This window comes from Arvicola amphibius, chromosome 6 (genome assembly GCF_903992535.2).
Source record: "Arvicola amphibius chromosome 6, mArvAmp1.2, whole genome shotgun sequence".
Taxonomy (NCBI): domain Eukaryota; kingdom Metazoa; phylum Chordata; class Mammalia; order Rodentia; family Cricetidae; genus Arvicola; species Arvicola amphibius.
The window spans coordinates 145,258,477-145,278,012 of NC_052052.2; the positions used below are offsets into that span (position 1 = coordinate 145,258,477).

The window sequence follows — 19,536 nt, forward strand, 5'->3', positions numbered from 1 at the left end:
TATCGATATGATGGGTACCCATTAGGGTGAGACTGGGGCAACTTCTGTAGCAGCGGGAGGTCCCAGGAGCCAACTGAGACAGCAGGCGACTCCAGGTGACACTCAAGTACCAGGAAAGAGAAGGTGGAGGGAAGAAGCAGCCGAAGAGACAGACTCTGGTATTTGGAGCTGATTATGATGGGTGGTACAAACAATCCGTACCTCGGGAGAGTTAAAGCAGCCACTTGGTTCAGTAAGGAGAGGCCCAGTTCCTCATCCCCACCCCACCCCTGTGGTGTCTGATCACCCTGGCCTGCCCTCAGCATCTCCTGGGCCCCAGGCAAGAGTCTTCCTGCTGGGCGGCTCAGTGGAGGACAGAGTGAGAGGCAGCAAGCTTTCCTTCATTACAAAGCCATTCCTCATAACCCACAAATCCCCTAATCCACTAATTCACAGATGGATTAATCCATTTGAGAGGGCAGAGCCCTAATCACCCTCTGGCAGTCCAATCTGGTCACACCTCATTGTGTGAATTAATCTGCATGAGTTTGAGCCATGCAATGCAAACCCTAGCAGTTGCTTTAGCCAGAGTCTTCCTTATACTTTGCGTGTTTGTGTGTATGTACATGTTTGAGGATGTACATGAGTCTGTGGGTGCATGTGAAGACTAAATCTGCATTCAGATTACAGGCATATGCTGCTATTCCCAGCTTTTTTTGTTTGTTTGTTTTGTTTTGTTTTGTTTTTCAAGACAAGATTTCTCTGGTTTGCTTTGGAGCCTGTCCTGGAACTAGCTCTTGTGACCAGGCTAGCCTTGAACTCAGAGATCAGCCTGCCTCTGCTTCCCAGAGTGCTGGGATTAAAGGTGTGTATCACCACCACCCGACCCTATTCCCAGATTTTTATATGCATGCTGTGGATCTGAACTCAGGTCCTCATGCTGTGGGACAGGCTGACTAATCCCATCTCCCCAGCCCCATGCCTTCCCTTACTCCAGATGATGCCTTTCTTTTTACCTTAATTTTTGAGAAAGCCTCACCTATCCCAGGCTAACCTTGAACTATGTAGCCAAGAACAACTTTGAATTTCTGATCTACCTGCCTGTCCCCTGAGTACTGGGATTACAGGTGTGCAATGCCATGCCTACTTTATTTGGTGCTGGAGTTCTAACCCAGGGCTCCGTGTGTGCTAGGCAAGCAATCACTCTACTGACTGAGCCTCAGCCTCTTGGTATCTGTCAAGCCTCCACAGCCTCCTCCTTGGCTGTAAACCCCATACTGTTCTTTCTGTATTAAAATCAGAGTTATCTTCTGCACCTGGCTTTTATTCTTTCCGTCTACTACAATGGTCCTGAGTAAGTTTGTCCTCACCGGCTCTGACTCTAGCCAACTCTGGCTTTCCTTTGGCTGTGTCGAAGAAAAAGGACTTCCAGCTGCTTGGCAGGAGGTCGGGTGTAGCATCAGCTGGCACCCTAGAAGTCTGCACAGACTCTCCACACTCAAATATCTTAAGTCCACAGGTCCTACCAGTGGGAGAGCAGCAGTCTGTGCCCATCTCCCCCTCCCTACCCTCAGGAAGAGGTGGGAGTACCCAGGGCCCATCCCTGATCGAGGGAGTGCCTTGCACCTCGTGTAGATCCTGGTGTGGACATCAGGTGTGGTTAGCAGCCCCTTGTATACCTGTAGCTGTCCTGTCATAGACTAAGGCCTTCTTTCCCTGCAGGCTTGGCATGGTAGGTGCTTCCTGTATGGTCTAGGGTGTAGGATCCCTGTGAGCTGGTGTGGTGTCATTGGACCAAATGTTGTACAAACTCTGGAGTGCCAACGAGCAAGAAGTCTGCAGTTGGGGGCCACATCAGGCTGCTAGACCTAAGGTGGGGGACTCTGCTCTAGGCCTCAGATTCCCTCATGGATCAAGGGAGGTTGGGTACAGGAGAAGATGTAAAGGCAGAAGGCTGGCCTTCCTGATGGTAAGTAAGGGATGCCTAAAAATGGGTGGTACAGGGAGCCCTCAGTCCCACCCCACGACTATAACACAGTAATATATGTGGAATAATTGGGTCAATCTGTACCCCAGAGGCCCTTCAGAATGGTCCCAATGTGGTCCTAGCGGGGCCCTGGCAGGACGTAGCCCGGATCTGACCCAGGCACGTGTGTAGGTCAGGTGCACACTATCTTCTGGAACAAGGTCTGTCCATGCTATCAGTCCCTCTGCCTGCACAGACTGGTGCTGAGGAGCTCTCCAAACACCTGGCCTGTGGGGAATCTGAGCTAACCTCGCTTTCTGCAGTGTTTAACAAGGGGCAGGAGTGTAGCGACCACTACCCCTGGGTCCAAGAGTTTGGAATACCCAGCGTCCTTGCAAGTCAATCTCCAAGATGCCTTTTGAACCTCCCATCCCCAAGATTGCAACCCTGGGGAGAACTGAGGCAGAGATGGAGGGCTCAGGGACCCAGGGATTCCTGAGCTGTCCCGGCAGTGCGTCCAGACCTGGGGCCCTCAGCAGTCTTGGTCTGGTTCCAACGTCTCAAGTTACTCTAAAATGTGCTGCGCTAGCAGCACCAACAGAGACAGGTAAAAGCTGGTGCCTGCCGAAATTGCCGGCTTTGAGGGTCTTGCCTCTCCCACCTCCCAGACCTCCTTTTTCCTAGCTGGGCCTGAGCCTGGGGACTTCCTGAGGTGAGCACCAGAGCTGGGAGGGCCAGGCCTACCTACAACAGAAGGGAAATAAGTGGGAGGTTGAAAGATTGCCTGAGGCCGCGTGTTTTATAATTATGAAAACTGAGGCTCAGTCAAGCTAAATAACTTCCCTAACTAGGTTGCAATGCCAGGCACTTGTCCCCTTTCGTAAATAGGGGACTTGATAAAAGGATGTCTCATCAAGTTCACTGTTAAGTCTCAATTCCTGGGTGCCAATGAACGCTCACCGGCCTTTTTTTTCCCAGGCCAGACCTGCTATGTGACCTTGGGTAATTCACGTCTCTTTTTTTAAGACTCAGTTTCTTTATGCACGAGACGGGGTGGGGTGGCCAGGGCGCAGCTGCGGAAAACTGAGCCGCGGAGAAGCACGTACCTACCTCCTAACCTCCTAGAGCTGCGGGCTCCGCGCCCGGAGGAGGGGCGGAGCTTAACGAAGAGGCGTGGACCCCAGGAGCTATTGAAGAGGCCGTGCGTAGGGCGGGGCTTGAGGTCTCTGATCCCGACTGGGACCTGAGCCGGATTGGGCTTCTCTGCCGGGTCACTTAAACTTTTGGGGGCGGGGCTCCGGTCACCGCTACTGCCTAAACTCCTCAGGGGCGGGGCTCACTGGGGCGCGCAGTTCGGAACTCCCCGGGGAAGCCAGAGCCTAGGATGTCAGGGGGCGGGTTTCGGTGAGGGGCGTGGTTTTATAGTAGCGGACAGTGTTTAAAGTCCCGGCCCCGCCCACTGCTGACGCAGCCCCAGAGCTCGGCATGGAGAAGGGGCGTGGCTAGTTGGAGGGAAGGGTTTAAGACTGGAGACGTTGTTGCCGTAGCTGGGCGGGGTCTAGAGGGTAGAGGCGGGGCTTAAGGCCCGGCCTGCCGCGGCGGTCACCGGAGCCGTCGGGCCGGGCGGCGGACAGCCGAGGACCGCGGGGCGGCGCCGTGTCCTCCGCCATGACAGGTGGGCGCAGGGCCAGGCGGGCGACGGGAGCCGAGTGACCTTGGTGTTAGCTGGCACCGACGACGCGGGCGTAGCAGCGCGCGGTGGCGGGGTGTCCCGGGCTCTGCGCGGCGGGCCGGGGGCGCAGGAGGCGCCGGGGGTGTCGGGTGCGGAGTGGGGGGCCGTCACGGGCGGAGAAAACAGAGCAGCAGGTGAGCGCCCGCACGGTGCACGACACCGGCTGCACCTGCGGAGCGGGGCGGTGTCCCGGGGCGGGATGGGTCTGAGAGAGGGTAATTGTGCTCACCGCCAGTCGGCTGAGCCTCTAGAGCGGTCGCGATGGCACTCACCCCCACGGAGGCGGGACCGGCGCTGCGCTTCAGGGCAGCTTGTGGTACCAGTGAGACGCCCGTGCTTCCCGCTTGCTCGGGAGCCTGCGAGACTCCTGCTACGTCCCTTACTCTAGATGGTTCTAGTGAATTCGGAGCCAGCAGTTTGCTCCGGGGACTCACCCACTTTATTTCTGATCTCAGCCAGACACAGTGACATTGCTGTGCTGAGTTTTGCCTGTAAAAGAATGCTGTGGGGATGAGTCAGCGAGAGACCCCCCTCTGGCAGAGAGCCCGTTAATGTGGTGGCTCCCAGATGCCGCACTTGTTTCTGGGAGTCTCACTCTTATGCCTCTTGTGGCAGATGTCACCTGGGATGGCCCAGGGAGTCAGGGTAACCCCAGAATTACCCAAGGCTCTCTAAACTGGAGTCAAAATTGGTGGTGCACAAAAAATAAGACCTTATGTGCTGGAACCTGATGACTTCGTAAACAGACTAGAGGAAACCCCAACAACCACACTCTCCTTTGTCATCCCTCCAGGCCCTTTTTGTTTGGGGCTGCAAGTTCTGAGCACTACCTATGTATAGAGCCCTGCTTGTGTCCCTAATATGCACTCTTGTTCAGAATGTCTATGTGGAGACATAAAGAATATTAAACCTGTTTAGCGATGGAGAGATGAAATCTCAGGCTGGGTATGTGCCCCCAGACCATTCTGCTGGTCAGTGGTAGGAGCAGAATGGGGGGCCTGGTCTCAGCATTCATGCTGGGCCCTGCCCTGCCTCTGGTTTTCCAGATCCTCTAGTAAGTTCATCAGGATGTGTGGGACAGATCTCAGCTGTGTTGGTCTTCAAGGGCCCACTGCAAAGATAGGGTACCCGTAGAAAATGAAGCATCCCACCTCTAGGAGAACAGGCCGGAGTGGGGTGGAGGATGGGGTGTCTTTTAACTTGGAGGACACAGCCAGCCGGCCTCCAGTCAAACACTCTCTTTCCCATCTACTTGCTGGCTTTTTGACATCTCACTGCCATTCCTTTTTCTTGTGGGAGATGGAGACTGTAGAACAGAAACCTGAGAGGATTGGATGGGCAGCCCTGGGGCCACAGATCCGGATCCATTGTTCTGTGGTCCTAGTGCACCTGCTGGGGGACCTGCCACACAGATTAATCTTTGCTTCCTCCCTCCCTCTCCCTCCCCCCCCCCGTGTGTGTGTGTGTGTGTGTGTGTGTGTGTGTGTGTGTTGGTGGCTATAGAACACTGAGAGTTGTGTCTTCACAGAACAGATAGTCACCCATGCAGTGATGACAAGAGCTTCTGAGAGAGATTCAGGGGGAGTTGATGCCCAAGTTGTAGACCCCCAGGAGAGTGAATTCTCAGAAGGGGGTTTAAATATGCTGGGGGTTTTCTTAGCCTACTGCCTGGGTCCTGACTCTGTGGTTGTGAGCTGCAGACAAGAAGGCTTTGGGATCCCTATGGCGAGTAAGGGCTTGTGGGGCCCGCAGCTTCAGGGTCCCAAATGCCAGAGTAAGGACTTAGGTCTGAGCTGCAGAAGTTCAAGATGATGTGAAGGGCCATACTCATGGTACCAGCTGGCAGGGAGTGGAAGTACAGGCAAAGGCTCATGGATTCTGCACAGAGTGGTCCATCTGCTTTCATCTAGTAAAGGCATTCCTGGCCTTGTTTACAGGGGCCTGGTATCCAGGCAGAGCCTTGCCCGAGTCTCCGTGATACCCAGTGGCTGCCTGTATGTGGTTGCATGCATAGTTTACAAGAGCCGCAGGAAACACAGGAAATGCCCTTGCTCTGGTGCAGCTGGCTTCAGCCCTTGGGCTGGGCCACCCATGGCAGGTGACTCAGGGCTCCTGTGACTCATGACTTGTGGGCAGCAGAGTCCCATCTTGGCTAACTAGCGGCTCTCAGGGTGGGAGGAGGCCCGCTATGAGGCTCTGGCATCTATCTACTGGTAGACCGCGCCTTTGGGACCTTGGACTGGAGCCCATTTGTTCCAGAACTCTTCAGTGAGTGCCTACTGTGTGTTCAGCTCTATATACACTGGCACAGTGTGGGGACAGCAGACCCCTGACTTCACAGTGATCCATATGTTAGTGACAGAACAGAATGAACCAGGGGTGTCTACAGGCAGTCCCAGCGTGGCTGCGTCACCTCCATGCTAACTACAGTTTTCTAAGTTTACCACGCCTTCATTTCCCTATCTGAAAGGGTGGAAGTTGTAGAGCCAGTGGGAGGATGGAGGTTATAAGTAGGTGTAAATAGGACCAGAAAATGCCTGGCCTGTGGATTGTTTTTTGAGTCAGCTCAGTGTACATCTGAACTTGTTAATGAGATGCTGCAGGCTTTGGAGCCACCCTACCTAAGGCACCTGGTAATATGGCAAGTTACTGGGTGTCCCTGGGCTGTTGGTAAGTCTGTCTTCTACACAGATTTCAGGAGCTCTACCAATATTCCCAGTCCCCAGCAGCCATGGTGGGGTGGTGCTGATGGCCGCAGACAGGGGTGGAATGGCTGATGATTGGGCCTTGGGGGGAGCAATGACTGTCGACCAGGACAACCCTAGCCCTAGCCTCTGAGAGCAGGCTCCTGGGCTGAGGATGTCTTTGTGGGGTCTTTGGTAAAGGGAGCCCCACTGTTACAACTGTGAACCCCTGAAAAATACCCCAAGTTCCTGGCATAGGGTGGGCATGCTCTTAGGCTATGCCCACCTGGGTAAAAAGGATTCCCCCACAAGCCACCGTCAGGGATGGGAGGGTGCAGAAGACAGACCAGCCAGGAGGAAGGAGCAGGGGACCAGAGGTGTGAGGGAAGATCCTCTGGGCTCCTTCTCAATGCATTCCTACTCAGGGTTGCCCTGCTTTCTATGACTCCCCCTCCTGTCCCAATTTTTCCATAAACATCAACAATGGAAATTTCCAAATAGTTTTCTTAATAGACTTACTTGTTTTTTGAATTTATTTTGAGCCAAAGTCTCTCTTTGTTGTCCAGGCTGACACACCCCTTTCTAGTAGCTAGGACTGCAAGTATATACTGCCTGTGTGCATACTGCCTGGGTGTATACTGCCTGGGCGTATACTGCCTGGGCCTATACTGCCTGGGTGCATACTGCTTGGGTGTATACTGCCTGGCCTTTTTTGGGGGGACAGTTGACTGAAGATTGAGCAGATAGAGCAGAGATTGAGGAAATGGAGGTCCCCTTCCATCCCTCATATCATTACCATTTTCTATCATTTTGTTATTGTTAGCCGAAGCCCAGAATCTGCACTAGCATTTCCTCCTTGTGTTGGACGTTCAGTGGGCTTTGACAAATGCTTTTAATGCCATTATATAGAATACTTCACTGCCTAACCCTCCCCTGTGCCCTGCTTACTCATCCCTCCCTTCCTCCTCAGGCCTGGCAACCCCTGATTTTATTGTCTCCTTAGTATTGCCTTTTCTGCAGTGTGGTGTAATTAGAACCATAAGGCTTTTTCAGACAGGCTCTTTCACTCAATGATGTGTGTTTAAGGCTCCTCCACATCTTTTCATGTCTCTAGATTATTTATCCTTTCCAGTACTGAGGCCCAAACCCAGACCTTGTGCATGCTAGGAAAGATACCACTGAAATGTATCTTTAAAATTTTTATTTTGAACACAGGGCCTCACTAAGTTGCCCAAGCAGACTCTGAAGTTGGAGTCCTTCTATACAGCCTCGCTCATCTTTCCATCCCCATCCTGTGATGTGTTTGCATGTGTGTGAGAGTGAGCACATGCCATAGCACGCACATGGAAGTCAGAGGGCAGTCTCAGGTGTCGGTCTTCACCTTCTGCCTTGTTTGAGACAGGGTCTGCCTTCTCTTGCTCACTGAATGTATGCCAGGCTAGCAGCCCATGAGCTGCTGGGGATCCCCCTGTCCCCACCTTAGTTTATGAGGCAGGGTCCCTACCGTTCACCAGTTCAGCTAGACTTCCTGTCTGGCGAGCTCCTAGGGATCTGCCTGTCTCAGCCTTCTCAGTGCTGATATTCCTGGGTTTAGGTGAGTTCAGAGGAACTGAACTCAGGTCTCCACATCTGTGCACAACTCTTCTCCTGGCCTCTTTGTTTGTTTGTTTTGTTTTTATTTTTGGTCTCACATTATGTAGCCTAGACTTGCCTTGAACTTATAATCCTCCTGCCTCAGCATTCTGAATGCTAAACCTATAGATGTATATTACCATTCTTGGCCACCCTGCTGTCATTTCTGATGTTAGTAATTAGAGTCATTTTTGTCAGTCTATTTAAATATCTCCTAATTTTGTTGACCATTTCAGTAGATAAACTTTGGTTTTGTTGATTTTTCTTCTCTTTAAAAATGTTCTTGATGTTGTCTTCACTCTAATTGGCCATTCCCTTCTTTCTATTAGCTCTGTGTTTGACTTGTCTAGTTGTTCTGGTCCCTTCCTCCTTCCCTTCCAATTTAGTTGCCTTTTTTCTTTTTTAAAGTTGGTGAGGTGTAATGGTTAGCTATTAATGTTAACTTTTTTTTGAGATAAGGTTTCACTATACACTATGTAACTCCAGCTAGCCTAAGATCAAGGTGCCCTTAAACCCATAGAAATCTACATGCTTCTGCTTCCAGAGTGGTAGGATTAAAGCATGTGCCACACCTGACCAAGCTCTCGCTTTGTAAAATGTGTGAGTTTATTTATGGCTGTTGCTTCTCCCTCTCAGAGGTATGCTTGCTCCATTCCTTAGGTCTTGGTGTGTTTGTTTCCTCATTTGACTCAAGGTTGTTTTCAATGTATTTTGTGGTTCATTTGTTGGAGAAGGGCTGCTTGTTGGTTCCCAAATGATCACACAGAAACTATATTAATTAAATCACTGCTTGACCCATTAGCTCTAGCTTCTTATTGGCTCTTATATTAATTTAACCCATTTCTATTAATCTGTATATCACCATGTGGCTGTGGCTTACTGGGTAAGTTCCCAGCATCTATCTCCAGCAGCTCCATGGCTTCTCTCTAACTCTGCCTTCCTCCTCCCATGCTATAGGCCAAGCCAGTTTCTTTTTCATATTCATTAACCAATAAAAGCAATACATAGACAGAAGGCCCTCCCACACCACATTTTGACCTGTTTAGTTCAGTGGTTCTCAATCTGTGGGTTGTGACCCCTTTGAGGGTTGAATGACCCTTTCACAGACGTTGCCTGAGACCATCAGAAAACACAGATATCTATATTACTATTCATAACAGTAGCAAAATTACAATTATGAAGTAGCAGTGAAAGTAATTTATGGTTGTGGTCTCCACAATATGAGGACCTGTATCAAAAGGGTCACAGCTTTAGGAAGGTTGAGAACCACTGTATTAATTTCTACAGATTTGTAAACTCTGATTGTATCAATTTCTAGCTTCATGTCATGTGATCTGAAAAGAGCCTTCGGTTGGAATGCTTTTAAATATTTGAGACTTATTTGTAGCTTAAGATCTGCATGTGTTTGTGATCTAGAGTATATTCCATGTGCACTTGGGAACAGTCTGGGTTTTTTTTTTAATTACTGGGTAGTGTTTTCTGTGTATAACTTTTAGGTACAGTTTAGATATTGTTCAAGTCTTCCATTTCCTTATTGATCATCTATCTAGTTGTCTGGTCTGGTGTTTAAAGTGGTATATGAACATCTTTAAATATCGTAGAGCTGTCTGTTTCTCCCTTCAGTTCCATCAATATTTCCCCATTGGGGCTCTGATACTTGGTGCAGATGTATTTATAGTTGTTACAATATTCTTGGCGACTTGACCTTTAATTCACATATGTTGTTTGTTTTTTAATCCCTTGCCCAGTGTTGACTTAAAGTCTATTTTGTCTAATTCTAATCCAACCACCATGTTCTGGTCTGGTTTATGTTAGCAATCAAGTGTGTTCAACCTGCTGCCTATGACCACATGTGCTGACTGAGGACAGCTGTGACTGTAGCCAACACAAAACTGGCAAGCTGACTTCACACTAGGAAATTGTTCTTGAACATGATGTTTGTAGATGACAACTTCCCATGTTGAAATGTCAAAGGGTCGGACACGTCTAGGTGGCCTGTCCTATTCCTCTCAGTTTACTTGCAAACCTGTTTGTGTCTTTAGGTCTTAGTGAGCGTCTTGTCAGTATTTAGTTGGGACCATTTTTTAAAGTATAATGTTCACATTTTATTTTTCCAAGGTGTTTTTTTCTTCTGTCTTCACAAAGCTGCTTCTTTGTGTGAAGAATGGGGTGTGTAGCACCAGCAGGTCTAATCGTGGTGGTGGGTTTGGTCCTTGCAGGCTTTGTGAGATTGATTCCCGACCACATTGCTATGAATAGCACAGCTCACACAGTAATGCAGCTTGTCATAGAGTTTGGGAAGCACACAGGAGTCTGACAGCAGCGGCCTCTACAATATCCTGGTTCCAAATGACGGACTTCTTAATGGCCTTGTCCTTGGGCATGCACCGGGCCCAGTTCATGCAGGCACACGGCCACAACTCTTTTTGGCACGACTGCTCTTTCTTCTTTTGGCCACCTTGGAGCCAAGACCGGAAAGAGTGGAGCATATAGTTTTTAAGTATCATTTCTGCTGCCAATCTTTATCTTTTTTTTGATTAGAGAGTTTATCCTAGTTACTTAAAGTAATTGCTGAGAATGAAAGATTTGTCTCTGCTATCTGTATTTTGTAGGTCTTTTAGCTCTTTTGCAGCCCTTGTTTCTACCTTTGCCGATTCCCTTTGTGTTTAGTTAATGTTTGTGGTAACATTTTGATTCTGTTATTTATTTTATGTGTATTCTGTAGATTTCTTCGTTGTGGTTAACACGAGAGAGATTGTAGCTGCACCCTCTAGAGAGACTGCTGCCCTTCCAGCAGGCGTGGGCCTCCTGTGGTCAGCACCAAGGACGCCGTATTTGGTGCCTCTTGAGGCTGCGCTGGCTCACCCATGCTATCCATATGTGTTCCAGATCAGACATACTGTGACCGATTGGTGCAAGACACACCTTTCTTGACTGGACAGGGTCGCCTGAGCGAGCAACAAGTGGACAGGATCATCCTCCAGCTGAACCGCTACTACCCACAAATCCTTACCAACAAAGAGGCCGAAAAGGTGCTGAGGGGTGAGCGGGGCCAGGGTAACCACTTGGGCATGCCCCCTCTGTAACAGGTCTTTCTCTCTCCCTCTAGCCAGGTCTCAAATAATAACAGACTTTTCATTAATTATGAAAGCTTGGCCTTAGCTTAGGCTTGTTCCTAACTACCTCTTATAACTTAGATAAACCCATTTCTATTAATCTACATGCTGCCACTTGCTTGTAGCTTTTACCTCTCCTGCATGTCCTGCTTTCTCTGTGTCTGACTGGCCACTCCCCCTTTCTTTTTCCCAGAGCTCTCTCTGTCCGCAAGTCCCACCTATACCTCATGCCCAGCTATTGGACATTTAACTTTTTTAAAACCAGTCACAGTGACACACCTTAACACAGTATAATCAAATATCTTGCAACACCCCTCTCTGAGAAGCTGGCGTAGGCCTTGAATTGTCTCAGTGTAGTCAAAGGCCGCTTGTTAGTTTCCCAGTCGCCCGGCAGCTCAGACCTGAAATAATCACACAGAAACTATATTATTTAAATCACTGCTTGGCCAGTGACTCTAGTGTATTTCTGGCTAACTAATATCTTAAATTAACCTATCTCCATTAATCTGCATATTGCCACGAGGCTGTGGCTTACTGGGTAAATTTCTCTAGCGTCTGTCTCTCATGGGACTACATGGTGGTATCTCCATTGATTCTGCCTTCTTTCTCCCAGAATTCAGTTTAGTTCTGCACTTGGGCAGCTTCCACGTGGCCTCCTGCCATCAGATCTGATGCCTCAGTTTCTTCAGATGATCTGGTGGCGGCTGGCCCTTCCAGCATTATGAGAAGGTTGACAGGAGGTGATCACACAGTGTCTTAGAGTTGCTCTTGCTATAATAAACACCATGACCAAAAGCAGTTTGGGGATGAAAGGGTTTAGTTGGCTTATGCTTCCACATCCATAGCTGAAGGAAGTCAGGACAGAGGAACCCAAACAGGGCAGGATCCTGGAGGCAGGAGCTGATACAGAGGCCCTGGAGGGATGCTGTCTACTAGCTTACTTTTTCATGGCTTGCTCAGTCTGGCTTTCTTATAGAGCCCAGGAACCACCAGCCCAGGGATTGCACATCACCCACAATGGGCGGGCTCATCCCCCAGTCATTGCTCCACAGGCTTATCTTACAGCCCAATCTCATGGAAGTATTTTCTCAATTAGGGTTCCCTCTTCTCAGATGACTCTAGTCTGTGTCAGGTTGACATAAAATTAGAACACACAACAACATAAGAATAGAAGGAGGGAAGAGGAAGGAGGCATCGGAAGTCTGGGTCTGGAATTGGGCAGATAGCTTGGTTAGTAACATGCTTTCTGTGTGAACGTGAGGACTTGAGTTTGGATTCTGAACCTGTAACCCCAGCACACAGAGACATAGATCCCAGGGGCTTGCTGGCTACCCAGTTTAGCCAAATGATGGACTCCAGGTTCAATGAGAGATGCTGTCTCAAAATAGTCAGGTGCAGAGCCATTGAGGAAAGCATCCTGATATCAACCTCTGACCCTCTGCGTGCACCGTGGGTGGGCACCTACCCACAAGCACATAGACACGTGCTAGTGAGCACAAGCACACACACACCTCACATACCCCACATGTGAACTCACACACAGACACAAACACACACTCATCCACACCCGCCCACACCAGACAATGTACACATACCCCCTATTCCATATACACACATACAGAAACACCCCACACACATATAGACACACCATGTATACATCCCACACACATGTAGACACGTAAACATACAAGCACACTCACTATACCACACACACAGACATACACATCTCACACACATGTAAACACACAAACATACAAGCACACTCACTATACCACACACACAGACATACACATCCCACACACATGTAGACACACACACACAAACATGTAGTGATATTTCATTTGTATTTTAATAAATAAAGCTTGCCTGAATATCAGAGAGTAAAATAGATGCACTGATCAGCCTTACGGACCAGGCAGTGGTGACACATGCTTTAATCCCAGTAGCCACACTAATTTGCCATAGAAATCAGGCAGTGCACGCCTTTAATCCCAGCCCTAAAGAGGAGTATAAGGTGGGAGGAGACGGCTCTCAGTCACAGTCTCATTCTGAGATTCCTGGAGGCAGGATCGCCATTTTGTACTGAGGGTAGAGGTAAGAGCCAGTGGCAGGCTATTTTGCTTTTCAGACATTCAGGTTAAACTTCATATATCTCTCTGAGTTTTTATCAACTGTGCATCACAGACACAAGAGCACACTCACTATATCACACATACACCCGCGCCCCTCAACACACCGCACCAGAAAGTCTGGACCTATTGTACCCTGACCACACCGTGGCTTTTCCAGAGGGTCAAAGTAAAAAAAGACTCACTGTTTTTTGCTCTTCAGTCTCCTTGCATTTGGTAAGGCCAGAAGGCCCAGCCTGTGATAGGTGGGCAGTGGAAGCTGACCTCATCCCGCAGCCAGCTTAGCCTGCCTGCTCAGCAGGCTGAGGGAGACTGGTCTCACTGGGAGCTTCAGCATCTGGGGAAAAGAAACACGCTATCCACTTGGCCTCAGAGACTGGAATGTGACCTGGTTCACCTGAGCCAGGTGAATAGCCACCTCTGCCAAGCACACTCTCTCTGGGTCATCCTCTGGTTCTTATCCACAGTCCTACAAATAGCTGAGTCATCACGCCATTTGACAGGGGACTACTGAGGCCTGAGAGGCATCACCAGCGCAAAACACCATGACAGTTCTGCTGGAGATGGCACTTTAGAATGCAGTTCCCCCCGGCTTTGTGTCAACTTACACACTTAGTGTGAGCCAACCCATGTTTTAAAAAGTAACAGGCTCAAATTCGTCTCATTGTTGCAATAAGAAATATATAAACTTCTCAGAAGCCCTCCAGTTCCCCTTATCTCTGGTCAGTTTTCAGCTCTAGCCACCAGGGGGCAGCACAGACCACAGCCTCCCGGTTCATGGGACTCAGTGCCAAGTGGTCTGTCCACTGACCTTCACAACACTCATCAGAAGAAACTGTTCTTTTTCTCAACTGACTTTAGAAATACTAGACTCTTGTTCCCCACAGTCTGAAAAGTAAAGAGCAACTGTCACGGATGCCACCATTCGTTCTCTAACCACCCACCACGGGGGATTATTTCCTTTTTATGAAAACTGCGTCTCAGGGGGTTGAAGTGACTCACTGAGGCCACATGGGGAGAAGCTACACTGAGTGTCATTACTTAGGGTGATGTCCCCCACACCCTGCCTCCTTGGTGACCTCTCCCAGCCTGTAGTCCTGGAGACGCAAGGATTAACCGAGACTTAGCCAGCAACTAAGTACTCCAGTGTTGGGCGCCACACTGGTGGTGTGAGAGACTGAGAGGGTTCCGAGGTCTGTGGTACCAAGGCTGAGGTTCCGAGGGGACCACCTCACAGCTGCCCCCCTTCAACCCACCTTTTCTTCTGCCCCCAGTTCCGGAACCCCAAGGCGTCCCTGCGTGTGCGGCTCTGTGACCTTCTGAGCCACCTGCAGCAGCGTGGGGAGCGGCACTGCCAGGAATTCTACCGAGCGCTGTACATCCATGCCCAGCCCCTGCACAGCCACCTGCCCAGCCGCCACACTCTTGGTAAGTCCCTCCCCCCACATCCATCCCTACCTGCAGCACCTCAACACTTCACCAGGAGGGCGCCCAACTGCGAGCTGCCATGGCATCCTCAGGGGCCCATCTGAGTCTGCAGCAGCCCAAGCTGGGGCATCTCTTCCCTCCCTGTTCCTCCTCAGAGGACCACCCAGGGAGAATAGCGCAGGCTGGCATATCAGTCTGTCTTCTCCCTCTGTCCTTTTTCTCCCTCTCTGTCATTCCCCTCACCCCGTGCCAGTTTTTCATACAGAAGCCAGTGCTCCATGTATCCTGTCTGACCCCCCTTGTTTACCATGTCTGTGTCTTCATTTCTCAGTTCATAGCAGCTTCCTTCTCACAGCCCCGTGCTGCTCCTTGGTCATCCCAACGGGGAGTTACCAAGCCCGCGTAGACCCCAAGGCTGTGTCTACCTTTTGTATCCACTGGTCTGCTCATGTAGGGTTTTCTGTAGGGCATCCTTGGTGTGGGTGGTTGTGACGACAGCGTGATCTCAGAGCTCTAGGTGACAGGTAGGTCCCAAAGGTCTGGGGTCACTGGAGCTGCTAGGACCTGGAAGTTCATAATAAGGCCAGGTTCTGTGATTAGGGACCTGAGAGGAGGCTCTACTGCTCCAGACAGACAGATGAGGTGACTCTGCCCATGCACTCAGCTGGGACTCTGGGCTGGTGTCTTTGATCCCAAGGAGTCTTCCCCAGACCTCATGTGGCACAGTGTGGACAGTTGAGGACAGACTGAATTGGCTTTCTCCCTCATCTCTACGAAAACTGCTTCCTTGAGCTTTATTTAGAACCCAGTTGGATCCAAGCCATGTCCCTACTGGAAATGAAACACTTTCTGTGGTCCGTGGTGCCCCAGGGTCTGTGTGGCGTGTCATCTGTCTGCTAACTCCATGGGGAAGTCTAGGGAAAAGCTCCGGCCTCCTCTGCCTGCTATGACAGTCCCTATGATGCTAGCAGGTGGCTCTTGATAGTGGGTATTTGTCCTGCATTTGATGACGTGTGGCCAAAAGGACATAATAGCCTATTCCACACCTATAATATCATAGAAACTGGACCAAAGGAAACCCAAATTTATGCAGTGTTCTCTGGAGAGCTGATCTCTCTATGTGACCAACTGGGCCTGCCCAGGGCACCAGGTACAGTGGCCATGAAGAAACATGTGTGATCCCAGCACCTTCGGGAGGCAGAGGCACCGCCTTGGGCTTCCCTGGGGGACAACCCCACTCTCAGCTCAGCCCTCTACTAATCATGCTCTGTAATTTTGTTTCCAGAAAACTCAGATTGCAGAGAGCTGGACTGGGGCAGCGAGAGCCGTGAGCTGAGTGACAGGGGTAACGCCCCCGCCACCTCCTTTTCTTTCCCTTTTCCCTCAGGGCTCTGTCTGTGTCCCAGGGGCTTCTCCATCCCACATCGGGTTCTATTCCTGGCTTTCTGTTGGGGGACAGGCCCCCTGTAGTCCTCAGCCACTGCTACAGGCCATTCACACTCCTCTTCTTCTCCCAGGACCCATGAGCTTCCTGGCAGCCTAGGCTTGGCGGCAGGCCTGGCCCTCCTCCTCTACTGCTGCCCTCCAGGTGAGTGCAGGCGCCCCCAACACTCTAAGCAGACTGTGGGAATTAGACAGTGAGAGGCTCACTCAATGTCATGGGCAGTCGGCAGAGCTGAGAGTTGGAGAGCCCTGCCATGTCTGTCATCCTCTCTCGTGAGAACTTGGGTCTCCCCAACTGTGGCCTTAGAGGCCTGCGGCTTGCAGCTAGCCTTGCCTGCTGTACTCCCCTGCCCTGCAAATGCCTGAATCTTGGCATCTGGGGAGGACCTCTGGGATTCACACAGCCTTAATGCACTGAAGGCTTGGGGTCACCCTGAAGGCTTGGGGGTCACCCCCGGGCAGGAGCTAGTGGGCTCTGGGGGTCAGACCCAGTTCTGATCTTTAAAAACCCAAAAGTGAAGACCATGTATGAGTAGGGGTAAGGACAGGGCCAATGTCCCAGCCTGCTCCAGCTACTCCCAGAACTGAGTCCCCCTCTCATGGATGGTCCTTGGATTATCATTTCTCCCCTTGGTCTTCTAGACCCCCAAAGTGCTTCCTGGGACCCGTCGCATCCTTGCCTTCTCACCCCGTCATCATTGACAGGCATGTCAGCCGCTACCTGTTGGCCTTCCTGGCAGATGACCTCGGAGGGTTTTAATTTAACGAACCCAGACCCTGGGCCTTACCTGCTGCTTAACAAAGAATCCCCTGGCCACCCACTGTGGGGTCTGCACTTCTTTTTCTAAATACTTATTTTTCATATTTATAATTCTATGAGAACACATTCACCTTCACTCTACAAGGTGCTTAACATGAAATGTTCAAACCGTCTCTGCCTATCTCATGTCCTCTTCTGAGCTGGTTGTGTGTGTGTGTGTGTGTGTGTGTGTGTGGTGTGTGTTGATGTTCTAACAGTGGCTGTTCACCTAGGACTGACCCAGATGCTCCTGGCTTTGAGTCCAGCCTTGGCCCAGTGCCTCCTCCAGGTCCCCCATCCGTCCTTCAGGTGATACCCTAACCCTACCAATTGTGCCCTCCTCTGTCATCTACACACTGGAGATGACCCCCACGCTCCCCACCCCTTTACCACGTGGGGCCCCTGCTAGGCCCCTCCTGTGCGTCTCAGCCTTCCTGATTCTTCTGCTGGACACCCTTGGTGACGCCATCACTTGGTTTTTGCCATCTAGCCTACAGGGGATGGCGGGGGGGGGAGGGGGGGGGAGAATGGCAGTCCCTCTCTGTTGCCGACTGGATCCCTGGGATAGGCGGTAGTGGACAAGAGCCCATGAGTGTCAGCACTCAGAAACAACCATTTCCTTCCGTCGAAAGCCTCAGAAGTGTGACCCTTTCTCCTCACTTTTCCCCTAAGGAGGTGAGCAGCCCGGCCAGGATAAAGGGAGATGGGCATTGGGTCAGGGCTGAGATCAGTCCACCTTGTCCTTTCCTGTGTCTAAGGAAGCCTCATGGGCTACCTCCCCAGAGCCCTTGTCCTCTGCCTGGTGGTCACTGTCCAGCCCACCATGGCCTGGAAGTAAAGCCCTAATGGAGCTGAGCCCTGGAGCCCTATCCATATGGGGTGGGGTCAGTACTGCCAGAGACAGGCTGGGGTGTGGCTTGGAGACCGGCCTCAGCTGTGTGTGACCCTACCTTGTCACTGACTGACCTGCAAGCCACCCTGCCCCAGGCGGGAGGGACATCCAGCTCATAGAACCTTCTAGATCCTTTAGAGATGAAGAGAAAAGGCATGGTACATTTGAGGTCCTCAGACTCTGGTCTCCGGCCACAGCCAGCCCACCTGAGACCATGTGTCATTAGGCAGAACTGCACACGTCTGGTTGGAGGGGGTGGCTGTATACTCAGGGACAGGTACCATGGACTCTTCCCACCTCCTTCCTTCCATGAGGGAAGCCAGCAGTCAACAAACCAGCTGATCTTTTGTGAGCAGGCTCAGCCAAATAACTGAAGATGGTGGCAGTTTGGCTCAGAAGACAGTCCTGTACAGCAACTTATGTACAAACTTACATACATGTACACAGCACATACATGTTCACAGTGCATACATACTCATGCTGTGTATATGTTACACTCACATATATGCCATATGCACAGACACTTAGGTCCATTTGCATGCATACTCTACACATGTGAGGCTCCAGACACGGGATAATGAGTCAGGACACTTACTGCGCCCGGGGCCCAGTGCCTGAAGGGTTGTTATTGAGCGTCTCTCCCAGCCAGTTCCTCCCAATCAGGCTGTTTTGGAGGAAAACAACATTGTCAACTCACAGTCATCAGGAGTCTGTGTTTTCAGGATTCACCTGAGTTTCCGAAGTTACACGTGCTAGGTTGTGGAAGTTACCCCAGGCAGGTGCAGAATGAGATGACCCAAACGTAAACGTGGGATGAGTGGGGCACGGTCCCCAGGGAGAGGTTCCATTCAAGTCTCAGACTCATAGAGCACGTGAGGGCTCTGGTCGCCATCCTCCGCTGACTGGCTGACCCCAGGCCCTAAAGCTCGTGCTTTGCAGGCATAGTGCGCATGCTCCATTGGAGAACTGCCGGCAAAGGCCAAGGAAGGCTGTTTTCTTCAGTGCCTTTCTGTCACAGTGAGAACATGTGGGCTTTGGGGACAGTGCTCAGTTACCATCTCACCGCCCCACCTCAGAGCTGCAGGAGCAGGGAATGTATTTACCGGCATCCAAACTTCCGTTTGCACCCCTGAAACACAGGAACCCTACTCTGGGCTCCTACTTATGAGCACAGCTCCATGGGACGAATCCCCTACTAAAGAACCATGGCCACAGAGACGCTGGGTGAGCTGACTACTCTATTGAAGGGTTGCCAAATATATGACACAGTAAAGGTGACAGATGCCTGGGTAGAAGTGGCAGACCCTTGTGTCAATTGTGTGGACAGGCCCTGGAAAGTGAAGGGGGGGTCTCTAGGGGCACTGAAATCCTAGCTTTCATGTCAGCCAAAGGCTGGGAATGGTGTCTAGGAAGGTCTCCATTTGACTCCACTGTGATTGTCCTTTGTTAGAGACATCTCGAAGACCTGTGAGCCCTGGTCCCCTGGCTGTACAGGAGGCCGATACCCTAATGTAGGCCTGCTTAGCTTCCCAGGATTGCTGACTTTCTTCTTCTGCCCATGACCTCCTAAGGGCCTGCCTTAAGGCCCTTAGCCTGACAACCCCTGGACACAGGCTGTCCCTGAATGCCCCTCCCAGCCACCTGAGCCCCATCCCGTAGCTGAACTCAAAGCCTGTGGCTGAGGTTTTCAACATCCTAGACTTTAGCTGCCGCCTTCTGGTAGGCTAGTTTCCACG

General features: G+C 50.8%; 1 protein-coding gene across 2 annotated transcripts; it reads left to right on the top strand.

The window, feature by feature from the left end:
- The first annotated feature begins 3,504 nt into the window (after window positions 1-3,504).
- On the top strand, window positions 3,505-17,042 carry Card19 (caspase recruitment domain family member 19). Of its 2 annotated transcripts, XM_038334583.2 has the most exons (6): window positions 3,505-3,620; window positions 10,883-11,025; window positions 14,513-14,666; window positions 15,952-16,011; window positions 16,184-16,254; window positions 16,752-17,042. In XM_038334583.2, exons 1-5 carry the CDS (start codon window positions 3,614-3,616, stop codon window positions 16,207-16,209), a joined length of 390 nt encoding a protein of 129 aa, XP_038190511.1. In that variant the 5' UTR covers window positions 3,505-3,613; the 3' UTR covers window positions 16,210-16,254; window positions 16,752-17,042. The 2 variants fall into 2 exon arrangements, with proteins under 2 accessions (XP_038190511.1, XP_038190510.1); XM_038334582.1 differs by lacking the exons at window positions 15,952-16,011; window positions 16,184-16,254; window positions 16,752-17,042 and adding an exon at window positions 15,727-15,918.
- Window positions 17,043-19,536: the final 2,494 nt, after the last annotated feature.

What these genes read in the sequence shown, in the direction of transcription:
- Card19 (XM_038334582.1), top strand. An exon ending in CCAACAAAGAGGCCGAAAAG is followed by an intron (nt 11,026 to 14,512) that starts GTGCTGAGGGGT and finishes TTCTGCCCCCAG; the next exon opens with TTCCGGAACCCCAAGGCGTC. An exon ending in GCCCAGCCGCCACACTCTTG is followed by an intron (nt 14,667 to 15,726) that starts GTAAGTCCCTCC and finishes ATAATATCATAG; the next exon opens with AAACTGGACCAAAGGAAACC.